The sequence below is a fragment of the Pleurotus ostreatus genome, assembly GCF_014466165.1.
Source record: "Pleurotus ostreatus strain PC9 chromosome Unknown scaffold_7, whole genome shotgun sequence".
Taxonomy (NCBI): domain Eukaryota; kingdom Fungi; phylum Basidiomycota; class Agaricomycetes; order Agaricales; family Pleurotaceae; genus Pleurotus; species Pleurotus ostreatus.
The window spans coordinates 1,855,765-1,882,093 of NW_023503162.1; the positions used below are offsets into that span (position 1 = coordinate 1,855,765).

The 26,329-nt window shown below is 50.4% G+C and overlaps 12 protein-coding genes and 1 non-coding gene across 13 annotated transcripts; 10 read left to right on the forward strand and 3 right to left on the reverse strand.

Moving 5' to 3' along the window:
* Positions 1–592: 592 nt before the first annotated feature.
* PC9H_009866 (uncharacterized protein) lies at positions 593–2,651 on the forward strand (the record flags this gene model as incomplete). The annotated part of the gene is made up of 12 exons (XM_036779364.1): positions 593–731; positions 783–912; positions 963–1,151; positions 1,204–1,352; positions 1,409–1,524; positions 1,575–1,706; positions 1,763–1,929; positions 1,979–2,001; positions 2,055–2,136; positions 2,188–2,310; positions 2,358–2,501; positions 2,558–2,651. 12 exons carry the CDS (start codon positions 593–595, stop codon positions 2,649–2,651), a joined length of 1,488 nt encoding a protein of 495 aa, XP_036628753.1.
* Positions 2,652–4,874: 2,223 nt separating this feature from the next.
* Positions 4,875–7,423, forward strand: PC9H_009867 (uncharacterized protein; the record flags this gene model as incomplete). The annotated part of the gene is made up of 7 exons (XM_036779365.1): positions 4,875–5,375; positions 5,428–5,541; positions 5,579–5,696; positions 5,755–5,902; positions 5,957–6,620; positions 6,671–6,790; positions 6,842–7,423. The coding sequence occupies 7 exons, from the start codon at positions 4,875–4,877 to the stop codon at positions 7,421–7,423; spliced, it is 2,247 nt and encodes a 748-aa protein (XP_036628754.1).
* A 401-nt stretch (positions 7,424–7,824) lies between these two features.
* Positions 7,825–8,419, forward strand: PC9H_009868 (uncharacterized protein; the record flags this gene model as incomplete). The annotated part of the gene is made up of 4 exons (XM_036779366.1): positions 7,825–7,947; positions 8,021–8,128; positions 8,188–8,283; positions 8,339–8,419. 4 exons carry the CDS (start codon positions 7,825–7,827, stop codon positions 8,417–8,419), a joined length of 408 nt encoding a protein of 135 aa, XP_036628755.1.
* A 262-nt stretch (positions 8,420–8,681) lies between these two features.
* On the forward strand, positions 8,682–9,505 carry PC9H_009869 (uncharacterized protein; the record flags this gene model as incomplete). The annotated part of the gene is made up of 4 exons (XM_036779367.1): positions 8,682–9,065; positions 9,116–9,194; positions 9,258–9,402; positions 9,469–9,505. 4 exons carry the CDS (start codon positions 8,682–8,684, stop codon positions 9,503–9,505), a joined length of 645 nt encoding a protein of 214 aa, XP_036628756.1.
* Positions 9,506–10,595: 1,090 nt separating this feature from the next.
* Positions 10,596–10,994, forward strand: PC9H_009870 (uncharacterized protein; the record flags this gene model as incomplete). The annotated part of the gene is made up of 1 exon (XM_036779368.1): positions 10,596–10,994. The coding sequence occupies one exon, from the start codon at positions 10,596–10,598 to the stop codon at positions 10,992–10,994; it is 399 nt and encodes a 132-aa protein (XP_036628757.1).
* Positions 10,995–12,524: 1,530 nt separating this feature from the next.
* On the forward strand, positions 12,525–12,801 carry PC9H_009871 (uncharacterized protein; the record flags this gene model as incomplete). The annotated part of the gene is made up of 3 exons (XM_036779369.1): positions 12,525–12,536; positions 12,585–12,667; positions 12,723–12,801. 3 exons carry the CDS (start codon positions 12,525–12,527, stop codon positions 12,799–12,801), a joined length of 174 nt encoding a protein of 57 aa, XP_036628758.1.
* A 750-nt stretch (positions 12,802–13,551) lies between these two features.
* Positions 13,552–14,318, forward strand: PC9H_009872 (uncharacterized protein; the record flags this gene model as incomplete). Its single annotated transcript, XM_036779370.1, has 4 exons — positions 13,552–13,590; positions 13,649–13,897; positions 13,956–14,090; positions 14,157–14,318. 4 exons carry the CDS (start codon positions 13,552–13,554, stop codon positions 14,316–14,318), a joined length of 585 nt encoding a protein of 194 aa, XP_036628759.1.
* Positions 14,319–14,828: 510 nt separating this feature from the next.
* PC9H_009873 (uncharacterized protein) lies at positions 14,829–18,322 on the forward strand (the record flags this gene model as incomplete). Its single annotated transcript, XM_036779371.1, has 11 exons — positions 14,829–14,858; positions 14,912–15,097; positions 15,149–15,256; positions 15,304–15,399; positions 15,449–15,800; positions 15,882–16,614; positions 16,670–16,824; positions 16,882–16,962; positions 17,015–17,287; positions 17,336–17,955; positions 18,026–18,322. 11 exons carry the CDS (start codon positions 14,829–14,831, stop codon positions 18,320–18,322), a joined length of 2,931 nt encoding a protein of 976 aa, XP_036628760.1.
* A 146-nt stretch (positions 18,323–18,468) lies between these two features.
* PC9H_009874 lies at positions 18,469–18,566 on the reverse strand. The gene has a single exon. It is a non-coding gene; the product is annotated as a tRNA-Pro (tRNA).
* A 2,174-nt stretch (positions 18,567–20,740) lies between these two features.
* PC9H_009875 (uncharacterized protein) lies at positions 20,741–21,944 on the forward strand (the record flags this gene model as incomplete). The annotated part of the gene is made up of 6 exons (XM_036779372.1): positions 20,741–21,204; positions 21,267–21,360; positions 21,416–21,555; positions 21,620–21,704; positions 21,755–21,815; positions 21,868–21,944. The coding sequence occupies 6 exons, from the start codon at positions 20,741–20,743 to the stop codon at positions 21,942–21,944; spliced, it is 921 nt and encodes a 306-aa protein (XP_036628761.1).
* Positions 21,945–22,187: 243 nt separating this feature from the next.
* PPE1 (carboxyl methyl esterase activity protein) lies at positions 22,188–23,726 on the reverse strand (the record flags this gene model as incomplete). Its single annotated transcript, XM_036779373.1, has 8 exons — positions 22,188–22,280; positions 22,342–22,502; positions 22,557–22,699; positions 22,759–22,849; positions 22,903–23,008; positions 23,058–23,173; positions 23,225–23,508; positions 23,578–23,726. The coding sequence occupies 8 exons, from the start codon at positions 23,724–23,726 to the stop codon at positions 22,188–22,190; spliced, it is 1,143 nt and encodes a 380-aa protein (XP_036628762.1).
* Positions 23,727–24,396: 670 nt separating this feature from the next.
* Positions 24,397–24,740, forward strand: PC9H_009877 (uncharacterized protein; the record flags this gene model as incomplete). Its single annotated transcript, XM_036779374.1, has 2 exons — positions 24,397–24,541; positions 24,604–24,740. The coding sequence occupies 2 exons, from the start codon at positions 24,397–24,399 to the stop codon at positions 24,738–24,740; spliced, it is 282 nt and encodes a 93-aa protein (XP_036628763.1).
* A 258-nt stretch (positions 24,741–24,998) lies between these two features.
* PC9H_009878 (uncharacterized protein) lies at positions 24,999–26,197 on the reverse strand (the record flags this gene model as incomplete). The annotated part of the gene is made up of 6 exons (XM_036779375.1): positions 24,999–25,214; positions 25,273–25,288; positions 25,344–25,585; positions 25,642–25,670; positions 25,909–26,021; positions 26,085–26,197. The coding sequence occupies 6 exons, from the start codon at positions 26,195–26,197 to the stop codon at positions 24,999–25,001; spliced, it is 729 nt and encodes a 242-aa protein (XP_036628764.1).
* Between the last annotated feature and the right edge of the window lie 132 nt (positions 26,198–26,329).

Consider the following 26,329-nt stretch of genomic DNA (forward strand, 5'->3'; position numbering starts at 1 on the left):
TTGCTCAAACACTGAGTGACGGGTTTCGGCACAAGGGCGACATGGTCTGCATGTTGTGATCGCCACCTTAACCCATGCAGAACGGTCTGAATGAGTAGGCACCCCGGCCTTTGGTGGCGTTGGCAGGAATTCAGCCACCAATACAGTTAACATTCCATTTCGTTAGCTCCAGGAACTATCATGGCTTTCGTATTCGCCAACCCACAATCGTAGGCGAGTTGTCGTCGAATTTTCTAGGTTGAAACTAACTACCACTTTTTGGCAGTTGCATGAACCTGAATCATATGTGTTCCCTGTTTCCATTCACTAATCTGGGTGATTCCATTCGATCGGCCCCCCGTCCCATCTGATGACCAGGATACCTTGGGCGCAAAGGCAGATGATCGGATTGGCATGATACGTGGAACAGCATATCCGTCAGCATCTCCACCACCCTCGTGGACTGTGTGGGATAGTTAGTCATTGATACCAACTCGCGGGAGCTTAACTAGCCCGTCGAAAGGATTCGCTTTCACTAAGGTGCCGTGACATGTCCTTCACCACTTTCGTTCTTCGGGCCTTTGGCTGGGCGACGACGTACTTCCTCTTCTCTATGATATACAAGAGATCCAGTCGAAAGTGGCCGTTTCCATTACCGCCTGGTCCACCTGCTGACCCTATCATCGGCCACTTGAGAAAAGTACCGCCTGCTCATGCAGAAGTCACCTACCTTGAATGGGCGAAGAAGTATGGTAAGCGCAACTCGTTCCTAGCTATACACTTGATTAATCGTGATGGACTAGGCGAAGTTATATATCTCAACCTCTTGGGGCGACACATAATTGTTTTGAATAGCAAAGAGGCGGCGTACGATCTTCTTGATAAGAGGAGTGCCCTGTATAGTGATCGACCAGATATGATTGTTTGGGGCCTGTAGGTTCCTCCGCTCGCAGGTTCCCGGCTGATTTATTTCATGCTCACAGATTAGGATGGAGTACTACGTTGACCTTCCTCCCTTACGGCGATCATTTCAGGAGGCATAGGAAACTAGTGCACTCTCACTTGATGTCGGGAGCTTGCAAACAGTACCAGCCAATGCAATTGGAGAACGCACACCTCTTGGCAGGGGGGCTTTTGGAGAGTAACAGTGAGTACGAACATGCACTGACCCGGTACGCTTCGGATTTCGACACCATCATCTGTCCATATCTGAGCCTTTTCCAGCTTTTCCACGTCGATAATCATGCGGGTGACGTACGGTCATCAAATTCTGTCGGACGATGACGAGTATCTTGCGCTAGCGAATACGATTCAAGAATCTGCAAGTGAAGTAGGAGTACCAGGAGGAACGCCTGTAGACCTTTTCCCTATACGTATGTGTATGCCTTCGACCTAATGGGATCTCGGTGCCTAACAAATTGCCCTCCAGTACAATATCTCCCCTCATGGTTTCCTGGCACACATTATGCGACCATGGCTCGAAAGTGGCGACCTGAGACGGAGAAAGTCCATACTGTTCCGTTCAATTCTGTCCTACATCAAATGGTGTGGCATGCGTGCGTTGCAGCAACTTTGCACTGAAGTATTCTTTCCAGGCGGAGGGGACGGCAAAGCCTTCGTTCCTGAGCAGCATGCTTGAAAAGTTTAATGGCCGTGCACTATCCCAGCAAGAGCGTCAAGACCTGAGGGACGTTACTGCTATAATGTACGGCGCAGGTGCCGAAACTGTCCGTCTCTCCATTTTGTTTGATGTTCGCGAGCATACTCAACTTCGCGCGAATAGACCACTTCTGTCCTCGGAATATTTTTCATGGCCATGGTGGTGAACCCTGAGTGCCAAAGGCTAGCTCAAGAGGAGATTGATCGAGTAGTTGGAAATGAGAGACTTCCAACATTCGAAGATCGCGCCTCCTTGCCATACATCGAGTGCGTAGTCCGGGAGATATTACGGTAGGTATTATCAATCAAAGTCTTCAACATGGTTCCTGACGGGTTTTAGGTGGAACCCTATTTTCCCTTTAGGTGAGTGATGAGACAAGAAATGTGAACGTCACTGCCATCTGTAAGGAACGCAGGCATAGTACATCGCTCCGTACAGGACGATATTTATAAAGGCATGTTCATACCAAAAGGCTCGCTTGTATTCCCCAACGTATTGTGCGATCTTGGGCTTCCCTGCTCTCAATATCTGGACTGATGTATTCAAAGGGCCATGTCACTTGACGAAGACTATGTGGACCCTACGACTTTCAATCCATCACGATTCATGCCGAAGTCAGACGGTGGCGGGGGCGAGTCACCCTTCACATTCGCTTTTGGCTTCGGAAGAAGGTACCGAACCCAACACAATTGTTATATACTCGTCTGATTTGATATAGAATATGCCCTGGGAGGCACCTAGCATATGCCAGCCTCTGGATCGCCATCGCCACCATTTTCTCGACACTCCACATCTCTCGCAAGAAGGACAAGGACGGGCACGACGTTGAATTACAACTTGAATTTGGGTCAAACATTACGAAGTACGTTTGCTAGTCTCTGCGTTGCCTGCCTGCCTACTCATCTGTAACTCTCATAGCCATCCGAAGCCACTTCCATGTGACATATCGCCTCGATCAGAGACTGCAATGCAGCTGGTGAAAGATGCTATTAGAAATATCCAGGCGAGCTGAACTGTCAGAAGCTCTGATGAAATGTGGCTTCGTTGGGTCATGTTTAAGCAACATTTTCCCCGTCCTGTTATGCAGCTTCGAGGATAACTACTATGCCTGTACTGACATACCTTGAATTCAAAAAAGGAATCTCATGAACCCACATCAACGACAAGAACCACTCCTGCGAAGCATACCTATCAAGTACCATATCCGGTATTGTTTGCATTTTATGTTCTAACGGCAGCTTCCTGGATTGCTACTTGAGAAGCGTGGTCGAGCTCGCTCGGAACGACGGCAGGCAAAACAGTATTCTCAGGGCCCTTTTCGGTGAGCTCGACTTCAAGCTTGCTCAGGCACTTCGAGTGATGGCTCTCGGTTACCTTCGGTCAACAAAGGCGACATGTTCCCCATGTTATTATCGCCCACCTCACCTGGTGTTTGGGCGGCCCCGTTTGGTGTTGAGACCCCAATCCAACCAACATTCTATCCAATCAGCTCCAGGAACTATCACAGAAGGCTGTTGTATTCAGTAATCCACGACAGTAAGTGAGGGTCGCCGAATATTCTAAGTTGGGACTTACCTCCTTTTATGCAGTTGCATGGCCTTGAGGGCCTTCGATTCACTCGGCCTTTCACTCACATGGTTGATTTCGTTCCATCGGCATGCCGGTTCCAGCGAGCTCCAGCTGATGGCATTGCGAATTTACGATGTCAAGAAGACGATGGGCACGAAGGTAGATACTGGGATTTCTAATGTTGACTCAAGACGAGATCAACTGACACGATACATGGAGCGGTATATCTCCATCAACTTCTCAACTGAAATCTTCCCGTCCTCGCGGACTCTGTGGGATAATGACAGGTTAATATAGGTTCGCGGAAGAAAGGTTCAACTTAAGGCAGTAACTCGTCGGCGAAAGCAATTGCTTTCACCAAATTGTTGTGACACATGGCCCTCGCTACTCTTGTTCTCCGGGCTTTGGGCTTAGTGACGATGTGCCTCCGGTTCTCGACGATATACGAGAGGGCTAGTCGAAGACGGCCGTTTCCACTACCGTCTGGCCCGCCGCAGAACTCGCTGACACATAGTTGTTCTAAGTAGTAAGGAGGCCGAGGCGGCATATAATCTTCATGAGAAGCGGAGCGCATTGTAAAGTGTTCGGCCTGCCATGATTATCTGGACCCTGCAATATTGCCTTCACTTCTCTCCCTGGTCCTCGTCTGATTCATCACGATTCCATGTTAATAGGTTAGGATGGAATACCATGTTGACCTTCCTCCCGTACGGTGATCATTTCAGGAGGCACGGGAAACTAGTACACTCTCACCTGTGACGGGAGCTTCCAAACAGTATCAGCCGATGCAGTTGGAGAACGGGCGCCTCCTGGTAGGGGTCCCTTTGGAAAGCAATGGCGAGTACGAACATGCATTGACTCGTCGAGACCACGACCACCTGCCATATTTACTAAGCCTTTTGTAGCTTTTCTGCCTCAATCATCATATGAGTGACTTACGGCCATCAAATCCTGTCAGACGACGATGAGTACGTCAAGCTAGTGAACATAAGCCAGGAGTCTATAAGTGGAGTAGGAGTGCCAGGAGGGACAGCTGTAGATCTTTTCCCTATACGTATGGAAATGCTTTCCTCTTGACGGGATATCGGAGTCTGACGAATTATTCCCCACTGACAGTACAATATCTCCCCCCGTGGTTTCCATCATATGAACATGGCCCGAAAGCGGCCACCGAGGCGGAGAAAATCCTGTGTTCCGTTTGAGTCTGTGCTAGACAAAATGGTACAACAAGCGTACCTAGCAAAAAGCGTTGCATTCTCGTGTCCTGAATCGTTCTTAGGCGGAGGGGACGGGGAGACCTTCATTTCTCAGCAACATGTTTAGAAGATTTAACGGCCGTGATTTATCACAGCAAGAGCATCAAGATTTGTGGGACGTTGCCACCGTAATGTATAGTGCAGTTCGTGCTTCACCTACTGTCCCGGAAGACACCTACCATATGACAGCCTCTGGATCGACATCGCCACCATTTTCTCGACGCTTCACTGGTGGAAGATGCAATTCGAAGAGCTGAAATGTAGGAGAAGGCAATAGGTAATAAATATATGCTAGGTCATACGCTTTTGCTAAGTCATGTATCGATGCCCGTGTGAACCCTCTTGAAACCCGTGCGAACCCTTATCCCACAGAAAAACTTCGTGGTCAACATGCCCAGCGACGGTGAACGATGGAAGTACCCGTTGCCTCAAATGCACTCAACAAATCGATGCAAAGTCTATGGTCAAATCACCGACGTGCCAAGTTAAATCTCAATTCGCCAGCTCAATCGGGCTCAGCAACTCCAACTCCTGTTGAGACCCCTGCTAGTGAAGAGGCGGTGACCCAAGCGCAGGAAGTCAGCGTCACACCGTCAACCGTAGAGCCTCCAGTATCACCTCCCCCTGCATCCTCGGTGAAGCGGAAAATACGATCTTCGCGGACAGCGGTGGAAAGCAACAAACGCAGCAAAACCGCGACTTCTGACCCAAAGGATCGCAGCCCACCTCTCGCAAGACTCTCAGACCTGGGGGGCGTCGAGTCATGTATAGAGAAAATGCTGGAGCTCGTAGCGATGCCATTGTGTCACCCAGAAGTGTATCTACATACGGGCGTTCAGCCTCCGAGAGGTGTTTTGCTTCACGGACCACCGGGATGTGGAAAAACCTTACTTGCGCATGCCATGGCTGGGGTTCGTACTCCCCGGGATAGCTATGATTTCCTTGTCTCACAACTTCATGTAGGAGCTTGGTATCCCCTTTATAAATATATCTGCACCGTCGATCGTATCTGGAATGTCGGGAGAGTCTGAAAAGGCTTTAAGAGATACATTTGAGGAAGCTAAGGCAAGTCCTGCAGTATCCGCTCTTCAGGATATACTGAGATATCCGAAAGCGCGTAGCCCCTTGTCTGCTTTTCATTGACGAAATTGATGCCATAACTCCAAAACGCGAAAGTGCTCAACGCGAAATGGAGCGACGGATAGTCGCACAGTTTCTAACTTGCATGGACGGTACGCAGCTATTCTGCCTCATCGTCACCGCTGTCCCAGTAGTCATGATCTTACTTAGATATGTCTTGGGACAAAACCGAGAACAAGCCCGTCATCGTCATGGGGGCGACGAATAGACCCGATTCATTGGATCCGGCCCTCCGTCGCGCGGGGCGATTCGATCATGAGATAAGTATGGGTGTCCCAGATGAAGAAGCTCGAGAGAAGTGGGTGTTTTGCCATGCCGTATCAAGGAATTGGGAATTAACTTTGCCCGACAGGATTCTACGAGTTCTTTGCGCTAGGCTCCGCATGGAGGGTTCCTTCGACTTCAAAAGCCTAGCAAAAGCGACGCCTGGTTATGTTGGCGCTGATCTCTCAGCTCTTACTGGCGCCGCAGGTATCATCGCTGTCAAGCGAATATTCAAAGAATTGTCCGAAGGTACTCTAGTACTACCACCCCCGGAGGATGGCGATATCTCAATGGCCGTTGATTCGCTGAACCCGCCCGATTCATCTCCAGTCCCTGCCCCGTTTGCTTCTCTACTGTCCATGCTCCCCGGTACTTCACTGGCGCATTTCCTCACAACTCACCCATCGCCATTGACAGATGCCCAGTTGCTCCCTCTGACCATCACTTCCTCTGATTTCCAGCACGCCCTCACCGAAATCCAGCCCTCTTCGAAACGCGAAGGATTTGCGACGGTCCCTGATGTCACATGGGATGATATTGGTGCACTTCACAGTATTAGAGAAGAGCTTCACATGGCTATCGTGCAGCCTATCAAACGGCCGGAGGTCTTCAGGATGGTTGGCATCACTACTCCTTGTGGGGTACTACTGTGGGGCCCGCCTGGTTGTGGCAAGACGCTCTTAGCAAAAGCCGTGGCTAATGAAAGTCGCGCCAACTTTATCAGTGTCAAAGGCCCGGAACTACTGAACAAAGTAAGTCTCGAACATGAGCAAGATCTGCATTCCATTGACCCCCAAAACAGTACGTTGGAGAAAGTGAGCGAGCAGTGAGACAAGTTTTCTCTCGTGCGAGGGCGTCGTCGCCATGCGTGATATTCTTCGACGAATTGGATGCACTAGTCCCGCGTCGTGACGATAGTCTTGTGAGCCCGTCCCCCTCTCCTTTCAGCCGCCGCGCCTGAAGTCTTCCTTAGTCCGAGTCTTCGGCCCGCGTAGTGAACACACTTCTCACTGAACTAGACGGCCTCGATGCCCGAAAGAGCGTATATGTCATCGCCGCAACGAATCGCCCGGACATGATTGATCCTGCAATGGTTCGACCTGGCCGTCTTGACAAGTTGCTCTACGTCGACCTGCCCACCGATGCTGAACGGACCGAAATTATTCGTACCCTTCTAAGGACGGTGCCGTTAGGCATTGTTGGTCAGGCGCGGACGGACCAGGCGAAGCAGCAAACGATGGACGAGGTCGAGTCGTTAGCGAGAGAGCGTTGCGACGGATATAGCGGTGCAGATTTAGCCTCGTTAGTACGAGAAGCTGGTGTGAGCGCGTTGAAGCGCACACTTGGATCTTTGGATAGGATGGATGATGAAGGACACGGAGCCTCTGCTGGAGGGATCATCGTTGGTACCGACGACTTCTCACAAGCTCTAGGTAAAATAGGACCCAGCGTGAGCATCGACCAAAGGAAGAGATATATCGCGTTGAAGAACAAGTTCGCGGGTCTGCCTGTTCGGTCCAGTCGGTCTACCGGTGATTTAGGTGTCGCCAGCTAAAAGTATACTACTTGTCATCTTAGGCGTAATCTAACGTTATTGACCGTAGAGATAGTTAAGTCCAGTGGATATCAGCGTCAATGTGAGCCTTGTGGCAATGAATGAAGTAACCATCATAGCATTCTCTGCACCGCGGTGCTCTGAGTTGATCTATTTTTTCGTCCATATTTATCTTGTGGTGAGTTCTCATCTAGGGGTGCTAGGAGTAATGGAAGAACACGATCACGTGCCCAGGCGCGACAATTTAGCCTTGCATTGCACTTTGCAAAGCTTAAGGTGACCACCGTTCACTGTCGGTCCTCGGAGTTCACGAATTACATTCACAACTCTAGACCGCGCACTCAGATGAGGGTTCCCAATGTGTGTTATAGCCCCTCTCAGCCATCGTCGCAGACCGACCAATGCACGAACACCTTTCATCAACAGTGCACTGCGGCGACAGCGGATATGCCTCTCGCAACCTCACTCCCAGACCACTCCGTGGCGTCGTTCTGAGCGCTACGGGCCTTAGCACTACTGATAAGGTACGAGATATGACTTCGACTTTGTGGAGTCTCGTTACGAGTTTGGTCGACTGACCCACCAGTCATCGTGTAGGGGGCTTTATTTGAACAAGCCACCGAACTTGGCGCCTGTACTGTGGCGCCGTTCACTGCCAGAGTCACCCGTCTCATCGCAGACGCCCATGGCGGGCCAAAGTACATGGTATGCTTGTTCGTGCATTGGTGGACTCCCGCACTCATGCGGTGTCGCTCGATTGCCAGTGCGCCGTTGGGCGCGGGAACCCGGTCGTCCGGCCGTCGTGGATAATGGAGTGCTATCAACTCTGGATGCGCGGGGACGCCGTGGATGTGGCAGAGGTGAGCTTCATTTCTCCTTCCGTGCCTCTCAATTGACCTTTCGTTTTACAATCAGATGACGCGTAAACATCGCCTACCTACGTTCGAGGACGTTGTTCTATGCCCCACGGGGATCGACGCTGCCCGCCGCGCTTAGATCCGCGGCCTAGTCACTGCACACGGCGGCACATACGTAGCAAGCCTCCAGACGCACGTAACACATCTCCTGTGGGTGGGTGACGAAGAGACTGACAAGATGCGATATGCCGAGAAAGCCTATCCCACTGGCGAAGCACGGCCTCCCATTCTGTTGGTGCGGGAGGAGGTGCGATGAAGATAAGTACAAGGTCTGGAGGCCTGAAGCTGGAGGCCTGGCGACAATACTTGAGCAATTACATTCGGAAGACACGGCACAACAAATGCAATCCCCATATAAACGACCGCACCCTCCCTCTCGCGAGACTCTTAGATCTCGGCGCGGTCGAGCCATCCGCGATGAAGAAAATGCTGGGGCTCGTAGTGATGCCACTGCGTCACCCGGAATTGCATGCGCATACGGGCGTGCAGCCGCCGAGGGGTGTCTTGCTGCATGGGCCGCCGGGGTATGGGAAGACGTTGCTGGTGAATGCCTTGGCCGCGGTGCGTATTCACCCGGAGTCGCCGCTATGCATCCAACTTCCCATCTACAAAGAATTGCGCAGGAGCTCGGTATCCCCTTGATGAACATGTCCGCACGTTGGCTCGTCTCCAGCGCCTCGGAAGACCCCGAGGGGCTTCTGAAACTAGCGTTTGAAGAAGCCAAGGTAAGTCTTACTTTTTATGTGCTAGCCATGACTTGTCCCAACTTCGACAGTTAACGGCGCCGTGTTTGCTTTTTGTCGATGAACTAGAGGCTATAACCCCAAAACCCGAGTCCCGTTCCGATACAGAAAGTGCGTGGCAGCGCGAAAGGGAACAGCGGATGTTGGCGCTGTTTCTGAATTGCACGGATGAAGGTATCCCAGATATGTCCTCGGATAAGTCCGTGATCGTCATGAGCGCAACGAACAGACCTGATTTGTTGGACCCGGCTCTCCGTCGCGTGGGGCGATTCGAGCACGAGATACGTATGAGTGTCCCAGACGACGAATCGCGACAGAAGTATGCACGTTTTGATTTCGGGTTTGAATATATATGTAGAGTGGCGCCTCACTACCCTTGTTTCAGGAGTGTTAAATGTGGATACAGTCTTGCTCGACTTTGAAATGGGTTAGCGTATTTTACGGTGTTTCTATAGTGTTGTCTTAGACGAGTTGGATTGCGTGTAACACGAACCAAGTCTCGACCTACGGCAAATACATAGTCAACAAAGGAATATTCAGCAGTTGGAACAGTAGCCGTGGCCTCACCCACGACCTTCAAACTCGATGGTGGCCCGGCGCTCATAGACGGACACCAGGACATGTCTAATGCTAGAACATCGTAAACGCGAGTCAGCACTATTGCAAGCTCAGATTGACCACATCGAGACGACACGTATTGGATCGTGTTGTATGAAGGATGAGTGAGGGAGATGGGCAGTACTTGCAACCGCCGCGAACCTTGGGGAGGGGGCAATGCGAGTGGCGACCTGTGAGGCGTTGGTGTTCTACTCATTGCAGTGCACCCAGTCGCCAGACGGAGCAGGACATACATATGCCCCGAGTGTATGATCCCTGTAATCGACACGAAGAACGGGGACGCCGCGTAGACACTCGATGCATACATCAGTCAATCGTGAACGCTCTGCGCTGGGGTCCGTTCGCTAGGCGTACACAAGGGTATCGAAACGACGCCGAGAGAAACCAACGGGAAAGCGGCGAAATCAGGGACACGACGGAGGCCGGACGATGCACGTTTCTGTTTATCATTGTTCGTCCGTGCCCGAGACCTCTAAGTTTCAGAGAAAGAGTAATTGCGATAATGGTTGTTCCCTTTGTCTTGAGTTTGTTGCTAGTGAGTGCGAGTAAAACTAACACACCGCCCATCGTAACGGATTCCGGGGGGATGGACATCCCCCAGCGTTTTGGAGTTCCAGAGAAAGACCAGTGCCAGAACCCTTCAAGACCGCATTCCTACAGTGGCGAACCGTAGTCAGTCAATACATAGAACACCCCACTGAGATTTTGGGCCCTTCAAGGTCGTCTTGAGAAGCGTTCCGCGATGACAAGTGTATGACTCTTCTGCGTAGTTGGAGAGTTTGACTCAACGACGTGAGAAGTAGCGCTGGGGACAGTCGATGTCTGATGCGTGGGAGAAATTTACAAACGCGTTTCTTTCACCAACTTGTCGCACGTCTCATCACATCGACGACGATGCAAGCCCTCGCTTTCAAGAGGTTGCCCCAGCTACGGCTAGCTCAATCTCACGCCAGCCGGTCCATGTCTTCTGCTGCACAAATTGAACCACCCTCGACAAGCTCTTCACCGCCAACGACGCATTTCAAAATCACCCTGCGTCGTTCAGCCATCGGGCTCGGCGACCGAATCAAGGGGACACTGGTGTCTCTCGGAATCCATAGACGCCACCAAACGGTGTACCATCCCCATGGACCGGAAGTCGCAGGAAAACTATTGGCCGTGAAAGAACTTATAGATGTGGAAAACGTTCCGACAGAGCTGGTGAAGACGAAAGAGCAGCAGACGAGGGATAGAAGGCCGCCAAGGGGATATCAGGTCGTCGGGAACAGACGGAATGAACCCCTCATTGCTTAAGTGGTATGTTCAGCCCCCTTGGGAATGGCTTTTCTTTGAATTCTCGGGTTGATATCATTGCCGTAGATGATGTCTGGATGGTTCTACCTAGGGCATATTCGAATACTTTGTTTGCTCACGCACACATCTGGGTCTTGGCCACCGTTTGTCAGCTAGCGCCTCGTTGTCGTATAAGTAATAAGGCGGTTGCCGGTGATGTATATCAACAACGTCAGACGGAAGCAAATTTCACGACAACATGTTTGGCCTGATCCGCCCTGCAAGGCGTTGATTAGACTTGAACAGGGACACACGTGCATGAAGAGTTATGAAAGGTGCAAATTTCCTCCAATAGATAATGCCATCGTTTCGTAAAGGCCACAAGCCACAAGCCTTCATTGTGGCCACACCGGCTATATATTGTCGGACGCGCGCTGTGCCCTTTTCTCCTCACACTTCTCCCTCCTCCCTTCTCCAATCCCCTCCTCTATCTTCCTTTCCCTTCTTCAGCCCCCATCCCCTCCAGATTGATGGCCGCGGTAGAGGTTTGTCTTATCTATATTAGTGTGTGCTCGTTTTCCAACGTTTCCTTGCTAGCAGCAACAGCTGTGCATAACACCGAGCAACTCTTCTGAGTCGAGCTGCTCTTCCAACGCAAAGGTACGCAGACGTTTTCCATGACTCTTTGGTGCCAATGTCAACGCAGTATCATGCAGGATGGTAGCTCAACAACATCTTCGAAGCGAAAACGATCTTCAGGCGTGAGTCTGGGAGAATCACTTACACAAATTGATCCTCAGCGTTATTGTTAGCCTTCTTTCCTGAGTATTCTCGGGTCAATGCTTCCGGCGAAGCGAGCTTCCGAACGTCGCTCGCAGCAAGAGTATTTCGAGGACCTTCTACTAAACCCCTTGCCAGTCAGCAAAATCCCGGTACGATAGCCTTCCGGTTTCTTGAACCACCTATTCATCCTGATTTGCATGCAGTGTGGCGATGACTACTGTATCAGTGGGATATCACATTGGATAGACGCGTACATGACACGTCTCAAGGTGCTTATCTCCCATTCTTCCTGTCCGCGTGCCATGCTGAGCCCAACTACCCCCGACTTCGATTGTTCAGAACGCGGAAAAAAGGACACGAACTTTCCCAAAGCACGATCGAGATCATTGGATGCGAGTACTGCATTACGATCGGATTCCGAAGCGCCGTGACCATATTGACACTGTCAACTTCTCTGGAAGTTACCATTCGGGGATATCGCTCTTACAGATGCTGTTTGGCAGAGGGTACATGAAAGGTCAACACGATCATCCCATACGACCAACATATCGCAATTACATCAATCTGATCATCAATGTGAGGGCCCGCATCTGCGCTAACGAATGTCCAACAAGTTCTAAACATATTTCGTAATCTTAGTGGCCAGGCTACCCCATGCAAGAACACCGTATTCTAGTGCACTGCCAATGCGGGGTCGACCACCAGAATTTCCATGGCAGTTTCATCACTAGGCGAACATTAGCTTTTCTAGTGGCGGTACATTGCATGATGCTTTTCACTGTGAGTTTCTGCTTTCATCCTGATGAATTCCACGCTCACTCTAATTAGACTCATAAGCCCTCCGAAGCGAGTAAGTTTGGTGATCTCGGTCTGCCCGAAACCTTCAGTCGCTTGCGCCTTCTCTGTTTGTGGTACGCCCCCTGATGCCCCCCTTTGCCAAGGAGTTGACTGACCCCTACTACGTAGGAGTACTGACAGAATCAATTGGAATGTTCAATTAGGATACGTAACTGAAGAAAAGGTTACAATTCCTGCTGCTCATTGATATCTGCATCCCCCTGCGTCTCTTCTTGGACTTGATATATCGATATTTCTATACTAAAACTTAGTTGTGTTTTTATTTGTCACTTTGCGTATTGTTATAGACTTCGTTCCTCCAGGACCCCTGCCCTTGCTGCACACTCCATTCATCATGAGCCATTGTTGAACCTTCTACTCACTTCCTTTCTTTGATTGTAGCACGGGCGGTACGTTGGGCCATCCCTTTCTTCCTTGACCCTGAGCGCTGATTTGTCTATCGCTTGGTAACATAGTCACCAGTGTTGCTTTCTTTCAAGGCCAGCGTAGACACAGCACCTATGTGGCTGCGCGCTTTGTCTTTCTTTCGGCTGCTTCATGCAAAGGCCATACAACCAAATATGACACTAGTCGAAGAGGTTCGTGCAATATATAAAAGCCCTTTGGTTTCTCTTCCCTCTTCCTGTTCCCATATCCTTCCACCCAGAGCTCCACCAACAAACTCACTAGCACCGATAAAATGGTGAGTGGCTCAACCACGAGACGCGCTCGAGAAGCTGATCATGAACTAGCAAACTGCATATGAAGTTTACAGTTATGGAACCATAGTTTTTTTTCGTCGCAGAATTGTACCTGATGATGCTTTTCTCCCGTTTGATGACAGCTTTGAACCTACCCAAATCCCAAGGGCCGGAACGTACCAGGCATGGCAGTCTCTCGAATCCTTCGGTTACCATTGACTGACTAGGGTTTAAGAGGGTGAGAACTGGGGCATCCTATGCGTGCAGTGAAGAGCGCTTTAGAGAGCACATACAGCGTGTGAGTCCCCCACAATCTACGCCGTTCGTGCGCGTACTGATCTGCTATCGGCACAGTTATTCTCTCATGATCAAGACCTCGTGGAGTACCCTAGCGTCGACGAAGAGCACGCAGCAGTATTCAACAGTATGGTTTATGATCCATTTAGACAAGGTCAGCATTTCGTATCCTTTGATTCGCTAAACAATGCAGGGCTTCCTGGTGTCGCTCTTATCGATGTCCTCTTGGGACGTGCGAACCTCATTGACCCAGAGGCACGTCCATTGACCAAATGCCAATTGCCTTGGTTCACTCTCAACGTCGGCGTATGTGTTCGATCCAAATATGCTCGCTATTCACCTGATACGAACGCGCGATTGTTAGGCATGGGGCATTGAGATGCTTCCCAATTCCTTCGACATCGTGCGATTCCCAGTTAGATCTTACGAGGGGAACACATTGCCCCTATGGGCGCTCGCGCACGCGGCTGCCTGGGCCGTTTTGAACCACTTGTGGCGCGTGAGTATCGCCAGGCTATATTTCCCCCAACCGTTAGCTGACAGAGCAATCGAAACCTACTCTAAGTTCCGATGCCTTGGTCCCGATACTGAGAACATCAACAAGCCCGCCCAGTTCCTCCGTGCCTTCGATATCCTACGCAAGATCCGTATTCTCGGTCTTCTTGACCTCGATAACCTCGACGAGCCTGATACGCGTGCCTTCAGGATTCACTATGAAATTCTTTGATTCGCTTTGCTATCCTACGTATCTTTCCGGACGCAGTCCAGTCCAACTTGTGACCTTTTCCTTGTTTCCTTCATCATCGTATTTACATTTACTTTCCCTTCCCGTCCTATTTACTCTTCTCTTAATTCTGCCTTTGACTGTCTATCAACTACGTATCACTGTATTCTGCACCAACTCTGCATCTGTATCATTGAAAGTTAGGCTGGTCATCAACTTGAATGATGATCGACAACAAAACGGAGAGATTGAATAATAGTTCTATTAGTACGCTCACTAGAGCCGTCCGTGTCAAGCTGAAGGGAGAGGCCAGCGGCCCGCCTGACTTTGTCTCTAACACTGTTGACCTTGGGTGAAAACCTGTTGTGTTTGGTCACTGTTCGTTGCAGTGAAGGTCAATTCTGAGTTTGACGCGTTTTGCCCTGCCCTCATGTGATCACGTGATGGAAGCCCAACAACTGATGCAGGGAACTGTCTGACCATAACAAGTCGTGAACAACGTCCACAACGTAGATGCGGCGGCGCAGCAACAAATCCGCGAAGGTGCAAGTTCTGTAGACGACGTACTCTGTGGGTGCTCATTAACGCGTTCACAGGTCCCCAATGTCAAGCTGCGGCCCGCACAGCAGTCGCCATCCAATTCACGGAAGAACGCCCTGCGCGCGGACGAAAGCGTATGCTTGGTAGACGAGAGCCAGTTCGGAAGTGACGACAACTACAACGACTACACTCCGAGACCGCTGCGCGGCGTGGTTGTGTGTGCCACGGGAATCGCTGACAAGGTGCGCGGCTCGAGCTACTAGGTACCAAACGACTGACGGGCGGGCGTGCAGCCGACGCTATTCAAACAAGCCGTGGAACTTGGCGCTCTTGCAATGTCTGCGTTTACGGACAGGGTTACCCATCTTGTTGCTGTCGGCCACGGCGGAGCAAAATATATGGTACGTCAGCTTCAACTCAATCCCGCTTGTCTCATTCCAGTGGCTAGTGTGCCGTAGAACGCAAGATTCCGATCCTACAGCCGTCGTGGATAACAGAGTGCTTTCAGGTCTGGCTGCGCGGCGACGACGTAGATGTGGCAGAGGTGAGTCTCACTTCTTTTGAGTGCTCAGCCATTTGACCTTTGCTCTCAGATGACGAATAAACACAGACTGCCCGTGTTCTCGGACATTGTTCTATGCCCCTCAGGCATCACCGATATCACTAGGCGTACCCAGATCCACAGACTCGTCACTGAACATGGTGGGACGTATGTCAAAAATCTCGAGAGACCTGTGCGCGTTACGCATCTGCTTTGCTCAGGGGAGGAGGAGACGGACAAGATGCGATATGCTGAGAAGTTCAACTCAACTGGCGAGGCAAAACCTCCCATTCTTCTGGTCTGGGAGGAGTGGTTTTGGGACTCTTTAGAGTTTGGCGGCAGGTTTGACGAAGACAAGTACCAGGTGCGGAGGCCTCGACCTGAACGCAAGACAATTACTGCACGTATGTACTACACTCACGTAGATATACCCTTCAAGACTCATCTCCTCTTTTCTCTCGTAGAACCCACTACAGTTTTTGAAGACTCGATCCCCTCATCACTAGCAGATTCATCTTCAATCATTGCACCAAAGCCCCATGGTGATGAACAAGATCCCGAAGAGGCGGCCTCAGTGAAAGTACTTCCAGCAGTGACACTTCAACTTTGGGAGAGCTTGCTGAAAGTTCGTGGCTATGAAATTAGTCCGGGCGGAAAGTTGGCCAGGAGCCCGACGAAAGTCCGAAGTATCATGGCTCACATTGGCGCGGAGCCGGAGTCTCCTTCTCAGAACGGTCAGAGGAAGAGCGTCATAGACAAATTCCGACGTGCCAACTCATTCGCCGAACCTGCTTCGCAGGGGTTCAGACGTACGAAGACGATACCTGCGCTTGCGCTATCGAAAGGAGCTTCTTTCGGTAAGGATGGCCCGCGTAATGGCGTCGTTGAGGGTCCTGGAGAGCCCGGTCCGTCGTCTTCTCCCCATAGGGCTCCACCGTCGTCGCGAAGCCCGTCTCCTGAGATCGGTGCGCTGGAGGAGCACAGCGGCCCTTTCGAGCCGCTGGCTCCCATGCCTGATGCCGGCGACATTGAGATGTCAGAGTCCGAGCGAGCACCTGCAGTGCCTGGGTTGCTATATTCGGGCAAGATTTTCCGTGCTCTCGGAGAGGCCAGCTGTTCCAGCGTCCGTGAGGCCATCGAGAGTCAAGGTGGACGGCTGGTTGGAGAAAAGGCCGCCGCCAATGTCGAAGTCGATTACATTTTAGTCAGGCTCGTCAGGTGAGTGTCCTCGTTTAATCTATTGCGTCCCTTGGTAGACATATGTGTTCCTTAGTGGAAGCAAGTATTATCACGACGAAGCATCCCAGACAGAACGACAGAAATATCGGACGGAATGCTGGCTCGAACGGTGTATGTTCGAGGAGCGCATCATCTCACCATCCGAGAATATCACGTTTGCTCCCTTGGAGCTTCGACGGTCCATACCTGGTAAGTAGTTATCTATTTTCGTCATCTGCGTTCAGTTCACCACGATCATTGCATAAGGCGTAGGCAAGATCGTTGTAAGCCTTTCTGGTTTGGATCAGAGCGAAGTATGCTGTGTAAAACGGCTGGCCAAGGCACTCGGTATGTTGATGCTTTGAAGGAAACGTCCTGGGTTGATTTACGGTTTACTTAGGTATCTTAATTTCGCCCAATTTTTCCCGGCGGTCGACGCACCTACTATGTCCGGCGGGTACAGGCGCTAAATTCGAGAAGGCGAAAGAGTGGGGCATCCCCGTAGTCAATATGGGATGGCTTGAAGGTATAGCGAAGACGGGGAAGATTATTCCTGTCTCTGGCTTCCGAGTAGGTCCAGGCGGTGCGATTCAAGAGGCGGTTCTTGATCCAGGCAAAACAAACAAAGGGAAAGGAAAGGCAATCGAGTCTCCCATTGTCGATATCACCAACAGTAGGTGATAATTTCCGAAGACGATGGCTGTTGTTGACGCTCGGTTAGGTGGGACACAAGATGAATCGACTCTGGCTACCCCGGAATTCGCCATTGCTGTACCCTCTCAAGCTTCGGAAGTTGTTCCAAAATCTGCCTTTGGAGTTCCGAATGGACTCCTGGATGCTGAAACTACGAAAAGGTTACATGTTGCGCCAACGAAGAATACGTTGTCGGGGGCTTCGTCGGATGTAATTTCTCCCAAGGATCATGCTCCTTCACCAGACGCTCTTGGTCATTCCCCAGAGCACCCCTCTCTATCCCCTTCTCAGCCCTACGCCCCTCTCCACGTTGCGCCGGATCCTTTACATCGAAGTAATCCATTCCAGGATGATGACCAACGAGATAACCTCCGTATTCCCTCCTCGAGTTCACCTTCCCCTATGAAGCTCCCCGGTGACGTTGATGGTGGCCGACAGACGGTGCCATCGTCGCCTTCCAAAGGATCCCAAGGGAGACACATTCCGTCGCCTACAAAGATGTCCGCAGAAGCCGCGATAGCCCTGCAGAAAAGCCTGACAAGCTTACTGGGGAAGCGGAGGGAAAGCGACGAGGATCCTACTGTACAGGCGGGTACCAGCGGAGCCGCTGGCACGCGGGCCAAAAGAGCAAGGCCGCAGAGATCAAAGGTAACTTTCTCGCGAGCATTCCCCATCCTCAATTGTTCAAGGGCTCAATATATTTCTCTTATTTCATTAGGGACAGGCAAGGCAGACTTCAGAAATACGTGTCGCTAATACACCCGGGACGACCGTTGACCCCTTCGGACCCTATAACCTGAATCATCGACATGCCTCCGACGACATGAACGAAGATACTAGTCAAGGTTCCGTGCGCGACGAAATTGTCGGCATAAAGTACGAGGATCCCAAACAGCGCGAAGAAAGACAGCGTTTGATGGATCTTTTAGGCGATACAGTGGATGCTGATGTTGAGAGTAAGGGCAAGTCTAGAGTCGGTGGCAGGAGGCCGACACGGAGGAAAGCCGGATTTTGATTTTGAGAGGTAGATATATATATAGTTAACATGTAGAGCACCGTGATATACCTTGTAAACTTGATTCCCGTGGAGAAACTGATACCATTGGGCTGAGACGTCGCGACGAGACGACAAAATTTCTCCATACGAAAAAGATATGCGACGGGCCTGACCGGGAATTGAACCCGGGACCTCCTCGATATTGCAAGTCGCTTTCGCAACAACGCCCTAACAAGGAATCATACTACTAGACCATCAGGCCGATGAGAATTCTTGCTCATTAGAAGGCCACATCGGGCGATACTAGCACCAGAATCCAGAAAATGTCCACTATATCACGCGTGACACCCCTGATATGGTTCAGGAGACACCAATACTTGGTACGAAAGTAAGCATGAGTACAGTTACAAGTATCTATTACATATTCGAAATGTCTACGGCTGCAATGTGGGCTCTATATGTGTCCCCTTGCCTGACCAGACTAATCAAACGTAGGTTCTGCAAGAAAGACCACAATTGCAGTTGTCCGGGAAATTGTGGCTATTCGCATCCATCAGTCAGCAAACGATGTACGCGAGCTGCGTACAGTAGTACTCACAGAGCAGAAGTATTGTGCCACTCGACAGCACACCTCATATGCGAGATACCACCTTGAGATCTCTCCGTGTGGACATCTGACACGAATTGTAGCCAATTTCGCCTGTTGGTCTTTCCACTGGTACGTTTCAACCCACGAGGTTAGCATCTTATTGGCTTAGATCACCAAGGCCACTTACCACTATTATGACTTTGATTGTGTCCGCATTGCTTGCAGGTATTGGCCGGGCGTCTGGATCCACTATGGTAATGCGCCCAAGGATCAGCTGAGTCACTGAGACGCCAATCGCACTTCCATAGTCCCGGTCCGGCGGGAACTGAGAATTGAAAGTGATCATATAACGCCCCCGGGGTGGAGATAAGTCCTCTAACTTGCATTTCCGGTGCCACATACTCGGATGTGGATCATCCAAGCATAAATTCGCCCATATCTTCACCCACGATAATAAGCAACGGTTCAAAAATTGGAAAGATCACTTACTTCGCTCAAGCTTTCATGCAGTTGCGGTGCTTCAATGTGGGAACACATGCACTGTGCTCCTTCCATTGCTTGGCACTGCAAATATAGCTAGGTATGATGGGCGCCCCATAAAGCGTAGAACAAGGTTCACCTTTGCAATTCGGAGCGGCCCGAGAGTTATTGGCCCACTCATTAGCTGTATCGAAGAAGTGTTCTTGTTATTTTCACCTGTGGTATTTGACGTCTGACGCCAGATAGTTACTGATGAGAGGATGCAGAAGGACGATGTAAGTGGGAAAGCTTACTACAAAAGGCATGATTCAAGTCAGAGCTGAGGTGATAGTTGAAATTCAAGAATGGAAGGAAGAACAGAACGTTATTTATGTGCGTGAGCCACATGCGATATTGCCACAACTTCGCCACAGCCCACGCTTGGGCCCTCGACTGGGCCACATACTGCATACCACATAGGAGAGCTAATAACAGCTCTATATGTACGGTCTCACAGAGGAGACTGTGGCCAACTCTCCTGGTCCCATCTCGCTTGAGGAAGAATCTATTCGATTTCTTGAGGCGTTAGGAGTAGTAGTTAGGGGCATATTTGCGACACAAACAACCTTAGTTCAGCGTCCGATCAACCTTCTTGAAGGAACGCATCTACTTATCAGACATATCAGACATAAACCCAGTGTCTCTACAATGTTCATGACTCACACAATATTCCAAGTCGGTTTTCAAACATACGGTCTTTCCTCGGTTTGGTCAATATGTAGTGTTTACGCGAAATCAACTAATCAGATCAATGTTCCAGAAAGCTTCCAGTGAAGTCCCCAGTGAGTTACGCAGTGCGGAGAACATTATTAGTTCACCGACTACCCATATAGTGAACCAGTCGAAATATGCCAGAGAGCTTGGCCTTGCCACCTCGGCGGCAATCTCTTTTTGGGAACAACCTCCCATCAATCGTCCTCGATGTCCCATCGCGGCCAGCGATCCTAGGTACTGCGCCCTCCATGGTAAAAATGGCGTTCATTTGGGTAGCCTGACATTTTCCGAACCAAAGCCTGCCAGAAACTCCGAATCGTGGACACCCTGTTTGACGAGCTTAAATGATTGGGGATTATTCGGGCGTTTTCCTAAGTCGCAGACTATTTCCTCCTTGCTGGAGTGGTGCTCTGGCGAGTCTCCGATCATTCCCCGCACCGCTTATGGGGAAACCTGGGGGAAAGGGTCCTGCGTGTCACTCACTCAGATATAAACCAAGACTTTGAGTTGAGCTGCTCGCCAGACCAACTTCTTCGTCGCCGCTAGGTTCTCGGGTATCAACGTCAAGGCTCGCACTCATCTCCCCACTCACTGTAATAACCCTACTTCCTAACATGTCGGCTATTGGACCCTTCATGGCGCCCTCTCTGAGAACATCAGAATTGTACATCCTAACTCCCACTGGTGTGGGATCTCCCTCTCCTCGGAGTCCCGGCCAGTTCACATCCTTCCGACTCTCGTCTACGCCACCAATCCTCCCTCAACGTGCCAACGCGTCCCGCGTTCCGCCAGCTTCAAAAACCTTCGAGCGATATTCCCTCTCCCCACCTCCCGTTTCACCTCAGGCCAAGAAACCCAGACGCCCCTCCACCGCTAATTCTGAAATGTCCACACTCTCATCATCCTCCAATTCCTCGAATTCATCCTGTTCCTCATATTCACCTGAAGTGACCAAAGCTTGGATGAAGTCTGCGCGAAAACACTGGAACCAAGCCATCCTCCACCTTGATCTCCTACTCAGCAATTGGATGCTCTTCGATGAAGAAATTATCATCAACCTCCGCAAGACGTTTGTCACGTATGGCCACCCCTCTATATCCGCGTAAACTCTTGACTGAGCACGCGTTTCTTTTGATTCAGGCTCGACTTCCATATGAAGAGCATTATTGGCTCCACAAGTGAATCCTTGGCCAAGCGTTACTGCTATGAAGCCGAATGTCTTCGCCGCTCCGTTGTAAGTTGAAATACTTTTCTTAGGTTCTTGCCCGTCCCAATCCAGCCTATTATAGGAGTCGTATACGAAGTCGTCACCACAGCCTTCGACGCGCAAGGCAGATAACCTCATCGTCGCGGCACTCAAGCACCTTTTTGTCAACCGCAAGACCTCCAACGAAGCTGTTCGCTTAGGAATTCGCTTCGCTGCCCATGTGTGAGTGTTCATACTCCCTTGCTCGTCATCCCAAGTTTCTTATGACGTGTCTTTACTGCCGTAGAGTGCGTTCTTCAGTCTCTGAAGATGAACTACTCGCATGGGCGCGCTTCTTCCATAACAACGCCGTCTATGATGAGACTGCTGAGGTAGGCTATAATCATAGCCGTTCCGATATACCTTCTCATCCTGTGATTAGCAACTCGAAGCAGCTATAGCGGGACTGCACTCGGTAAATTGTATGGAGGACGCCGGTGCCTGTAAGTCTGCAACATAACGTCTCATGACTCTTCCTAAAGTTTGTTGATACAGTGGCGCAGAATCGTCGGCGAAACATTTTCCATTCTGTCGCGGAGACCCAGCGCCTCAAATCGTGCTTCGAGGACTAATGCTACGAAACCTCTCCTTGACCGATATTTTACTGTATCTGTATCATTAGCCTCCTCGAAAAAGTACCGATAATCAACACCAAAACTAGTATCCTATGTATCTCTTTACCTACGTTGTATTTTTCATCGCTTGCCTTGCCTGTGTATGGCATACTTGACACTCATTAGCCTTTCGAACGTCTATATGGCGATCGTACACATCCCTTTATTGTTCCATTACCCATACCATCATTAATTATACCCTCAGTTCTCGCCTACTCTCTTCACTCCAGCGACAACGCGCTCGTTCCGCCTCCAAAATTCCACCACGATCTCGGCAAGCCGAGTTGGATCATCCTGGCAAATGAGAGTAGGATTTGTAAACAGGCGATAGCCAAACTATGTGCAGTGAACATACTTCCTGGACCATATGGCCGACACCCGGAATAACCATCAGTTGGAACTTGCCTTGCATCTGGCCAATCATCAATTCCTTGTCAAGGCGATCGTGCCCAGCCAAAACCAGCAATCTTGCCGTTCGAGCAGCCAGGAAAGTGGAAGATAAACCTTTGAACCAGCCTGGATGTGTGATCAGTCAAGATAGAATCAAGCCACGAAAATCACAGTGCGCACTGGTCCAGTAAGGTGCGGTAGATCGCAAAGGCGTCCTCCACACATATGCAGGAACGAGGGGCGATTTCGGCTCTGATGCTTTGAAGATCGAGGGGATGGATATCCTGGCCGAGCGTACATTGCGGATGGTATTTGTTGTCACGCTTACGACGATGTATCATTGGCCGCTGTGGCACAAATATAATAGAGGGAGATAGCTCACTGCCATTCAATGGCTTCCTCTAAAGAATCAAAGCCATCCGGACGTGCGTTAAGAAGACTGTGCATGTGAGGAAGAGCATCAATAGCGGAACCTAGGACAATGTCAATGAGTTGATAATTAGAAGGCGAAGATATTATCACACACCCTCTACAACGTCTATGACTGTGACGCCAGTCACTCGGTAGCCCCCGTCCTGTAACTTTGGACACGCTCTCGTTATGACCGAGCCTCCCATGCTATGTCCAATCAACTTTGGATCATGAATGGAAGGTTCCCAGAGTCTCCTTTCAAATACTCACTACAAGGGTAGGCGCGTCTTTGGGTGTCTGGAACGTAGTCCGAACGAGTTCATAGAGATCGTCGACGAGAACATCGATTGAGAGATTCTCGTCATCGGACGAAGCAGTCGTCTTCCCTAACAAGACGCTAGATATGAGAAACCGTTGAGACACATGGAACTACTTACCATGTCGCCTTGCATCAAATGCGAGGACACCACACTCTCCTCTGGTCATATCCGCTATTTCTTTTGCGAAACACGCAAAACTGAGGCCGGAGTACCCAGCGCCGTGGTGGCAAACCATGACAGTCCCATCGGCGAATTTCGGCGGTGTATAATACACTCGAACGTCGAGCCCCCTGGCTTCTACCTGGACTTGAGCAGCGCTATCGAAGAGGCCTTCAGCAGAAATGGGCGCAAAGGCAGGGTTCGGTTCTCGTTTGGGTTTCGTACGGGGATGTCGTGCGGGCCTTAGTACAAGAATATGACTCCCATATGAGTATATTCCGAAATGCTTTGCTGATCAGGCTAAGACTTGCATTGCTGGAGGACCCAGACCACTGCCTGGCAACGCTCCGACTGAGTCGAGTTCCTCTTCTTCCTCCTCGCCGTCGTCACTTGTCTGTGGTAGATCTGGAGGAAGCTTGGCAAGACGAGCACTCATTGCTGAGCGATACAAATTCGACATTGATGGTCACTGAGGCAAAGTCACTGACAAGGAGATTAAATAAGCGCCTGTATTTACTTCCAAGCTTTGAGGCGCGTGCGCTTCATTGTCTCTACTAACACGCACTGGCAACAGAACATGTCGGAATTGGCCATATTTGATGTTTCGCAGTGAATAGAATATGGTCGAATGTTGCTGAAAGTGCCAGATCGCGTGTTCGTACGTTCACTCGTGTTGCACGTTATTAATCAATGGGTTGAAGCATCAATGAAGATTCAAGAATGGGGATTCGGGGAGGAGGAGCCAATGAGGGGATCAGAGTATGTGATGGATAGACCATCCAAGCCACCCCACGGCTGTCTGGATACAGGTGTGGGGGGTGGTCCTGAAGAGTGTCCACGTCAAAACGTCTTCGCAGCGCACTAATGGAGCGTTGTGTTTCCAGCGTTAACGGAGCAAGGATAGGGCTTGCCTAAGGCTCGGAGGGCTCGGAGGGCTGGGCAAAGGACCATCAATCAACGCACAGTTCAAGCAAGCCAAGGACAGTAATTAATTCATTTGTCAACATGCTGGACACGAGGCTAACACCAGCCTACCTTCCATCGCATGTCCGTCCGTCCGTCAGTCTCATGGCACATCTCAGCTCAAGTATATAAGGCGCAGCTCTGGTATCCTGTAACCTCACACCAACATGCACTCACAAGGCAGCAACTCATCGTGGCCGCCATCCTCATCGTCTACATCGACGCACCATCCTCCAGCGCGCCCTCAGCATCCTGCTTCAAAGCCCAAACCTCCTCATGCAAAGCCCAAACCAAACCAACACGTATCCCATCGTGCGTCCATTTCACAGCAATTTTTCATCCGTCACCTTACTTTATGTCGTAAATCTCTCTAGCCCAGCAGCCCGCTGCCCAGTATAACCCTGCTTACGCATATGCTTACTACAACGCGTATGCTGCTGCCTATGGTGGCCAGCTGCGCGGTGTAGGTGCGAACGAGTATATGGGCACGATTAACCCTGGATACTGGTAGACCTGCCCTTGTCTCTGTAGTACACGCGGAGGGTAGGGTAGTTGCAGTATCGCCTCTAAGTTTCGGAGTGTTTATAGTCTTGATATATGGACCAACAGCCACGAATGATGCATCTATTTCAGGCTTCGAAACGCATGCTTCTTCTGTAAGCAGAACTACACAGGAACATTATCTTGGATAAAATCCATCTGGGCACGAAGGGAAGCCCCGTAGTGTGGCTGACCACTGTAGAGATCAAAATGACCCGCTAAGATGATATTAGAATTTCATTGTAGGGTAGACGTGCTCAGATGTCACACCGGTGGGGATAGAGATCTTGATACTCCCTTGAGCCAATTGAGCGACCTTGAGAGTGCTGGAAGAGTCGCAGATGTTATCATTCTGGGCGACAACCATGAGTAGCGGGCAGCGAATCTCCGAGGCCCGAGAGGATGGATCATAAGACCTGAGTGCAAAGACAGACGCCCCCGAAACCTACAGGAGCGATCCCTTCAGGACAATAAACGGCTACGGAAGCCGATATAAATTTTACCTGGTTGTTCCTCTGACTACAATCGTGTGTTTAAGTTCGTCGCATCATCGTCCAGCACTCCTGACACGCACCTTTGTGCATTGGAAGGGAAGGTTTCGCTGATTCGGTCAAAGCAATGTTCATACGTCAACGCACCAACTGTTCCTGGTGGCCCAGTAGCAGGTATGTAGTAGGGCGCCAGCCCCAACATCTGGCGGAACCAGTCATACACGGCAGCGCACAGCGTCATCACCATTCCAGGCCCGAAAGGGACCTTGCAGGCTGCCCCAGTGAATGGACATTGTGCGACTGCTGCCGCAATGTTGAGCGATATCTATTTCATCGTCATCATCAACATCGGACGGAAGCTTATAACCTCATATGGCTTACATCGCTCGCAAGAGTGATGACGTGCCCTCCTGCAAATCCATCAATCAGGACTATTTCTCCAAATAATAGTCCGGCGGAGAGACTCACCTGAAAGACTGGTCCCCCACAAAACTATTTTGTTGGGATCGTATTGGTTTTGTGATCTGACGTACTTGATGACGGTGCGAAAGTCTTCCAACTGCTCAGCAACGTTCACCAAGTTTCTCGGTGTTCCGCCTTCAAATGGGGGTAATCGGCGGGTTGCGGGGAATATAGACGGAAACGCACCTGATGTCCCCCAACGGCGATAGTCAAAGACAATGCAAGCGTAGCCCGCAGATGCGAAAGCCTCTGCATACGGTGCCAGGTTCATTTCTTTGGTACCAGTGAATCCATGAGCCCTATCATATTCCGAGCGTCAATGAAATCTGCAGGGGAGTACGAGAGCCGTGCTGGCTGCTGACAAGATGATTATTGGATGAGGTGTCTTAAAGCCTTGGGGGAGATATTTCCAGGCATCAAGGTGCCACCCCGGCGTAGCGGAGGGAATCTTGACGGTCGTTCGTTGTAAAGGCATTTCAAAGTCTTCCCACCAATGCTGTTGAGCTATTTATGCCAGAACTGACAGCACCCGCCTTTTTACCTAGGAAAGCAACGAGCTTAACCACAATTTTGATGTTTCTGCTCAGGATCAGGGGTTGGATAGGAT